At 38.1% G+C, this 8,732-nt stretch overlaps 1 protein-coding gene across 1 annotated transcript in view; it reads left to right on the forward strand.

Moving 5' to 3' along the window:
- Nucleotides 1-8,732, forward strand: part of sim2 (SIM bHLH transcription factor 2) — a 30,691-nt gene that overhangs the window by 7,389 nt on the left and 14,570 nt on the right. Inside the window, exons 2-4 of the mRNA XM_039777900.1 lie at nucleotides 822-904; nucleotides 6,106-6,195; nucleotides 6,851-6,959. Of these exons, the coding sequence (XP_039633834.1) occupies nucleotides 822-904; nucleotides 6,106-6,195; nucleotides 6,851-6,959 (282 nt within the window). The remainder of the gene's footprint in view (nucleotides 1-821; nucleotides 905-6,105; nucleotides 6,196-6,850; nucleotides 6,960-8,732) is intronic.

Below are 8,732 nucleotides of genomic sequence, written 5' to 3' on the forward strand. Positions count from 1 at the left end.
TGCTGTTTATGACACAGACCAGAAGCTGAATAAAGTTGAATTAAACTAAAATATAATGTGCTCTGACGGCACATATGTTGGGTGTTCCCCGAGTTAAAGAACACAGTTAACCAAGCTGCAGATGTGGCCCTCTCTACACTGCTTGCTTGATGACTTATTCTCCTCAAATGGAAAAAGACAGCACCACCATCTCACTAACGCCCAAAAGCTAAAGCAGACTACTCTGTGTACAGCCAGAATAAAATATCTTATAGAAATAAGATCTGCCTTGCTTGTCTTGTATTTTCAAAACTGGAAAAATCCCCATTAATGTTTTTTTTTACATATATATATATATGTGTGGATTGGCTGTGGCCTGGGATCGGTTGATGTTTATTTTTTTGCAGATTTTTTATTACGAATATTAAATAAAGACATTTTATTATATGTAAATTATTACAATACAAAAATTCTGACCTGGAGTCACATCTTCTCTGATATATTCTGATATGTTTTTAATATTTTTTTTCCTCAAGTCCTGGGAGTATCCAGATAGTGTAGTTACATAACTCTGGAAGTTCAACGTTTTTATTGGGTTAGCGTTGTGGAAGTCAGCATATTTGGGGTCAAAGTTCAATTTAGCTGAATTCTTTTGCCACAGAACCTCGTAACAAAATGAAAGTGTGCTCACACAGCCACTCTCTCCTCAGTCATGTCCTGGATATGAACAATTTTAAACTTGCATGTTTGGTGTGAAAGCCCAGTGACTGTCTTTACTGTATTTCTCTGAGTATTTGTCTCTTGCATGCTGACTGTCTTACAGTGTCTGTCTCTCTCTGTAGGTCTGGGTGATGGATGGGGTCAGTCAACAAGGTTCAGTCCTCTGGACAGCATGGCTAAAGAACTGGGCTCCCACCTTTTACAGGTCAGTACAGGAAACAACAAACCATGTCCTGGCAGTGCTCTGCCACACTCTACTGTACACTTTTGTGTGGGAGGATGTGCTGCTGCTCTATACCAAATCATATCACTGTATGCTAGTGTATGCTTTGCTATTTCAAATGTTGCTATGCTGTGCTACATTAGAGTGCGGGTCAGCAAACAGCAGCATAAAGCCTATGGGCTAAATCTGGCCTTACACCAAATTATTAAAGGTCCTATGACATGCTGCTTTTTGGATGCTTTTATATAGACCTTAGTGGTCCCCTAATACTGTATCTGAAGTCTCTTTTATATAGACCTTAGTGGTCCCCTAATACTGTATCTGAAGTCTCTTTTATATAGACCTTAGTGGTCCCCTAATACTGTATCTGAAGTCTCTTTTATATAGGCCTTAGTGGTCCCCTAATACTGTATCTGAAGTCTCTTTTATATAGACCTTCGTGGTCCCCTAATACTGTATCTGAAGTCTCTTTTATATAGACCTTAGTGGTCCCCTAATACTGTATCTGAAGTCTCTTTTATATAGACCTTAGTGGTCCCCTAATACTGTATCTGAAGTCTCTTTTATATAGACCTTAGTGGTCCCCTAATACTGTATCTGAAGTCTCTTTTATATAGACCTTAGTGGTCCCCTAATACTGTATCTGAAGTCTCTTTTATATAGACCTTAGTGGTCCCCTAATACTGTATCTGAAGTCTCTTTTATATAGACCTTAGTGGTCCCCTAATACTGTATCTGAAGTCTCTTCAGCCTTGGTGCAGAATTACAGCCACTAGAGCCAGTCCCACAATGAGCTTTACTTAGGATGTGCCATTTCTGTGTCTGTAGCTATTGAGGAGGAAAGGGGGGCAAGGTGGAGGGTGGGGGTGCGGCCTTGACCAACTGCCATGCTTCACTCGTTTGCAAGCCATTATGTCTCTCTCTTTCTCATGGGCAGGCCACATTTTCTGGGCAAAGCAGAGAAAGGAGAGGTAACCTTGCTCCTTATCTCCTCATAAGGAGAAGATTCCAGATCAGCCCATCTGAGCTTTCATTTTCTCAAAGACAGAGCAGGATACCCAGGGCTCGGTTTACACCTATCACCATTTCTAGCCACTGGGGGACCATAGGCAGGCTGGGGCAACGCATATTAATGTTAAAAAAACTCATAAAGTCAAATTTTCATGCCATGGGACCTTTAATTACTGCAGTTACAGTTGGAATTACAACACATAAGGGATTTTCGGCTTCTTCATCACTCCACCATAAATATAACATTTTATAACAATTACATACTGTAGATAATATAATATGGACAGCACACATATGGTGCTTTTAAGTTTTTTAATTATTCAATGTTTTTTAAAGGTCCTGTGTTGTAAAAAGTCAGAGTTCCATGTATTTATATTATAAAGCAGGTCGAAGTGCTGGATAAATATTGTGAAAGTATCAAAACGTTCAATCCACAGACAAACGTACACAGCCCGTATTCAGAAACTGTGGCTTTAAACGAGCCATCAGGACTTCCGTACGGTTGCGATGTCACAACTATACTATGTATCGGTAGGAAGTGCCGTTACCATCATTCCCCGACTGCAATGACGGTGCAGAGACGCCAAGAGCACAAATGTTGGAAGACCCAGACACACTGACCAATCAGAGCAGACTGGGCTTTTCAGGAGGGGGGCTTAAAGAGACAGGTGCTAAAACGGAGCGTTTCAGACAGAGGGTGAATACAGGGATATTCAGACAGACAGTATGAAAAAAATAATGTTTTTTCTGAACATTAAGGCATGTAAACATGTTCTTGTAGAAACCTAAAATACAAATATGAACCTGAAAATGGGCATAATATGGGACCTTTAATTTGTTTTTTATTGTATGCTTTTTATCAGGAAGTGCTGGCTTTGATTCAATGTGGCTTCAATTGGTTTCCTAAAATCAGCTTTAAAAGAGACATCGTCTGCTTTTGGCAGGATATTTGAGCTGCTGTATTCATCTCGAAGCTCTTCAGTCCAGAGCAGTAAAAAGTTTCCTCTGAGGAAAACTCTCTTAACAGGATTCCCAAACTGTTATTGCGTCATGACGGGGGGAGCCCGGTGCTTAAAGGGGATGACAGTAGAATGTAAATGGCCATGATTGTCCCAGGCTCTAAAACAGCAACTATGATGTATGACAATGTTTTCTTTCTGATCCCACACCGGCCTAAGTGCACCACAGGTGTGCCAGGCTCTTTTATATCAAATGACAGATCGCTGCTACTAACTAAATACCTCCACTACAGTTTCAACTAAAAGTGCTACCAGTACTTTGCTATTACTGCCAATGCTACTCATGGTACTGTTATCCCCACCATAGCCTGGGGAGACACTGCAGGCAAAAACATCAGATTTCAACTCCAACCCTCCTGTTGTCCTCGGGTCAAATTTGACCCATTTTCAGAAATGTTCTGTATCAGAAATTTGGTTTCTTTCAACCAAATTGTCAAAAGTTGTAACATGGATGGTTCCATATACAACGCTCTTCACAAGTAAAATAAATGATCAGTTCACTGCTCTCATTGAATTTGGGTGTTTCATTCAATTTTATGGCAAGCAAAACATCGGCAAAGGTTTCAAAAACGTCGAGAAAAAAAAAGCTTGAAGAACGTCTGGAAAAGTTACAAAAGAAACGTCAAAAAAAGTGACTAAAGTGTCGAAAAAGACAACCAAAACAATGAAAAAAAAGCTTTTAAATTTTGACCCAGAAAAACAAGAAGCTGCATGGTCGACAGGTAAGACAACACGAGGGTTAAGACGTACGACTATTTTGCTTCCATGACATGTCTTCTTTCAGACTGGTGGAAAGAAACATCCAAAAACTACATTTTGTCTATTTGCGTCTGTAGATTTCTTTTAAATTCAACAACATTTAGCATTAGATAATAAGATAAGATAAGATCAACTTTATTGTCCCAAAGGAAATTTGTCTTGGGCAAAGAGAAGCGCTTGCAACAGCTGCATGCACACACATACACCAGATATTAAGTACATAACAATATATAACAAGCCAAAAATGTGCTCTAGGACGAGCAAAGAGGTGTGAAAATATAACATCTCAACACTACGCTCACTTTCCACGAAAAACAAGCTGCGTACACAGAAAGACAAAGTGAAACAAACATGAAGTGGCAGCAGCACTAAGCCCTGGTCGCCAGCAGAGCAGCGGCACAGAGTTTGCTCCTTGGCCTCTAATGACTCATTTGCATTTCAGAAACATTGTAATATAAAAATATATGTCTTAATGTAAGTATTCAGCTGGGGAAGTGTCATTGTATTCACCTGTAGTGCCTTGCAAAATGTGGGGAATTTTACAATCCATATCTTTAAAGGCCATATCTTTAAATTTTCTCAAAATCAGTTGTTCTCAGACTCCGAGCCAGAAATCTCCACTTCAGTAGCACTTACTGTACATACAAAATGTCCAGTTTCATTCCTATATTCCTATATATATATCAGGCTTGGTTCATATATCAGCCCTAACCTGATTTTTAGCCTGTAACATTTTATTCCTAAAAACATGGGGGAAATTGATTTGTTTTTAATGGCTGTTGACAGTATTTTCTGATTTATGGAGTGATAAAAAGAGATATCCAAAATCCCCTCTGTAAAATGAAGGCTTTATCTAATGTTTAGATTTCTGTTCTGGAAATGTATGTCCCATTTGCACATTTAAACATACCATTTCAGAAAACATATTATACAAAATGAATTGTCTTGCTATAAGTAATCAACTGGGGAAGTTTCATGGTGATATCTGTTAGTTCAAATGTTTTACCCATTCACAGTGCATATTCATTCTGCTACTAACTATTTTACATTTTTACTAATGCTGATACCACCAACCACTGTTACACTAACACTGCTAATACAATTATTACATATGTAAAATGACTTATTTGTTTTTATGTTTGAAAGTCTACATTGCCTCTATCATTCTGCTTATACGTCAACCTTTTCAAAACTATTTTCACTCTCACTCCCTTTTTATTTAACCCTCCTGTTGTCTTAAATGGGTAAAATTTGACCCGTTTACAATAACTTTCTAAATCAGAACTATGACAAAAGAACGTTGAAAAAAGTGACAATTGTTGTAAAAAGCTACAAAAACGCAGGAAAAGAAATCGATAAAAACATTTTATTTTTTCAAATGCTGAAAAAAGTGACAAAAAAACCATCAAAAACGTCGCCAAAGGTGACAAAAACTTGTCAAAAAAAGCAAAAATTGGAAAAAGCAACAAAAAATTGACTAAAACATCATTAAAAACACGCCCAAAAAGTGACAAAAAAATTGGAAAGAATGTGACAAAAGAATTGGAATAAAATCGACAAAAACGTAGAAAAAAGTGTAGAAAAGGAACAACAAAATGTTGAAATTTCGACCCAGAAAAACAGAAAGTCGACGGGAAGACAACACAAGGGTTCATTTATTTTCCATTATCTGGCTCTGGTTACTCCTGTGTTTGCTTTCACACACCTTAATGTCCCTTGGATAATATATCAGACGTACTAGAATGATGAACACCTGCAAAATGTTCACTGCCCCTATTTTTTAATATGGTTTAAGAAGTCTGGCTCATCATTTTTGTTTGTTTTTATCAATATTCCCTGAAAAATCAGTAATTATTCATATAACAGAAGATTTAAATGGAATGCTCCTGTATCTTACAGTATGTCTGCATGCATCAATAACATAAAGAAGAGAGTGTCCACTGTAGTTAAGAATGAACAAGGTCTTCTTGCTGCAGGTAGCACTCAGAGCATGCATTCCAGTGGGAGAAAATGCAAATGAGCCGCTGATTACTATTTACAGTGTATATATCTTTATGTATTAATTTATATCAATTTTTAGAAATGTATTTATAAAGACACATATATTCCCAGATGTTTTTCCTAATAAAAAAAATGAAAAAGGTTCATAAAAGTTACTTGCAGGGTGAATGACAAATTAAAGTCTATACTTACTAAATTACGAAGTCGCTAACACAGAAATGAGGCTGGGCTGGAGACTCTCAGAATAATGACACCATCTATTCTTACATAATCTGGGCAAATGTATTGGCACATAAAATTGTAAAACATTAAAAACATCAACATTTCTGATCTGTGTGTGTGTGTGTGTGTGTGTGTGTGTGTGTGTGTGTGTGTGTGTTACGGCTCCCACAGACTCTGGATGGCTTCGTGTTTGTCGTTGCCTCTGATGGCAAAATCATGTACATCTCTGAAACGGCATCGGTCCACCTCGGCCTGTCCCAGGTACAGTAAGAGCCTCCTCCTAGACCTCAGTGGTACCATAAGAAATACAGTCATAGAATGTAACATATTCACTGGTGGAATGTAACTAAGTACATTTACTCAAGTACTGTACTTAAGTCCAAATGTTGAGCTACTTGTACTTTACTTGAGTCTTTTCTTTTCATGCCACTTCCTCCATCTACTCAGCTACATTTCAGAGAGAAATATTGTACTTTTTACTCCACTACATTTACAGCTTTAGTTACTTTGGCTAGTTACTAGCCAACAATATAAGGGCCTACAAGTCCAGCTGAGATGATGAGACCATTAAACACACAACTGGTTGGATCCTTTACACTTTCTACAATGGGAGGAGAGTTCTGCATTGAGTATGCCTACTTTTACTTTTAATACTTTAAGCACATTTTCCTGATGATACTTACTTTTACTTAAGTGACATTTTCAATGCAGGACTTTTAGACTTGTACAGTGTGGTATTATTACTTTTACTTAAGTAAAGGATCTGAATACTTCTTCCACCACTGAACATATAGAATAACAGATTCAATGTATGTCTATGTTTTGTCTCAACTTCTGGTCGGTTAGTTGTCATGTAGCTGATCACTACACAACTCAGCACATTCATGAGCATGTGTTGGAAATGTGTGTGCTGCAGGTGGAGCTAACAGGAAACAGTATATTTGAGTACATCCACCCATCAGACCATGATGAGATGACAGCAGTGCTGGGTCTGTGCCAGCCCCCGCACCATCACTTCTCTCCGGGTATGTGCACATGTCAGGGTATATCACACATACTGGAAACTCTCAAATTGATCTCAACAGCATAGAGAACCGTTATTTAAAACAGGCTTATATTAGAGACAGACCTTTGCTAATTCACCATGTTCCCTGGTCAATGCAAACTAAACTATTAGGAACACCTAGCTAAGACTAATGCAGTATACCACAACAGTCCTGCAGTAAATCCTCCATCATAACCAGGGCCACAAAGAATCTGCGGACACAGAATTTTCCACAGATTTTCCACTGATTTTCTGCTGATTTTCTGCGGAGATTTTTCTGCAGATTTTCCGTAGATTTTCCGTAGATTTTCCGCAATTTTCCGCAGATTTTTCTGCAGATTTTACACAGATTTTCTCTAGATTTTCCACTGATTTTCTGCAGAATTTCTGCAGATTTTCCGCAGATTCTAACGGTCAGTTTTTGTTCAAACTATTTTAGAGAGGTGCTTATTCAACTGTATGGTCGTTTTGGAGACTGCAGTCTGTGGTGAACTGTATTGTGTTTTACAGAGATGTGCTTCCCTCGTTGATATAAAAAAAAACTAAACATTTTAACCTTCATGAAGGGAGGATTTATTGTGGATTGCAATACATTTAAATCATTTTGATTGATATTGTTGTATGAGACTGCATTACTGTAGTTTTAGCGAAGTGTACCTAACTAACTGGCATCTAAGTGTACATGTACCTGTTGTCTTCATAACTTCAGTATAATGTACCACAGCATTAATTCCATCAGTATTACAACAGAGTCATATGAACTCTTTTTTCTTACAGCCTCTGTTAATTTCACAGTTTTGCCACCAAAGCTATTGCTAATGAAAACATGACTCAGCAGCTTCCCTGGAGAGATATTGTTAAGTCTGAATTAAGCTTTTTGTTCTGTGAGGTTCTGCACATGCAGGTTCTGTTGGTCGGCTACCACTGCTCACTTCTATCCAACAATATTACATAAGCATTACGGTGCCAAATGATTAAAGTTGTATGTTATGAGAAACTTTATTTTACTGTGACTATTAATTTTAGATGATGGGTCTTACATAATAATGTAAGTCTTGAGAACCGCTGACATGCCCCATTGTTAAACCTTTAAAACAATATTCCTGGATTTGTAGACAGAGGGAGTGGCCTTTATTTTTTTTTTTACATGTGGGCTGTAGGGTATGCTTCCTTGAAATTCCTTGAAATGATCCCGGTCAGATTGTTCCAAAAGTTTCTGGCTGATTGTCCAACCTTAGGAGGAGCAATACAGACAGTTAAGCAGCTTTTTACAGCCTCAGATGTGTACTTGTGGCTTGGATTGTACCTCATTTGTAGGTTGCTTTGGACAAAAGTGAGTAAATGTGAATGTAGCCTGCATGTGTTAGGGTCATGAGATGTTTCCAATCATGTCTATAGCTTTATGAAAGCCGTATGGATGTATTGGAGATGATACACTGTGCTGGAGGTGTTTTTAGCGATTCATTTGGGTGAAGCTTGTGATGGCAACAGGGTGAGCAGAGGCGTCTCCATTGGTTCCTCTTACTGGTACAGATGACCATTGCTAAGGTGCACATTTGATTAAACTGGTTTGTAAAAATAAGAGATTTAGATAAAAAGAGCAATGGTGGAATGTAACTAAGTGCATTTACTCAAGCAGGGACGTGCACAGACATTTGGAGGGGCTATTGCTCTAATCTGGAAAAAAGGTTAGCCTGCTGCTGCAATATAGGTCATTAGCTTAGGTTGATAATGTAGCATTTTATGTTACTAT

This window comes from Perca fluviatilis, chromosome 16 (genome assembly GCF_010015445.1).
Source record: "Perca fluviatilis chromosome 16, GENO_Pfluv_1.0, whole genome shotgun sequence".
NCBI classification, from domain to species: Eukaryota; Metazoa; Chordata; class Actinopteri; order Perciformes; family Percidae; genus Perca; species Perca fluviatilis.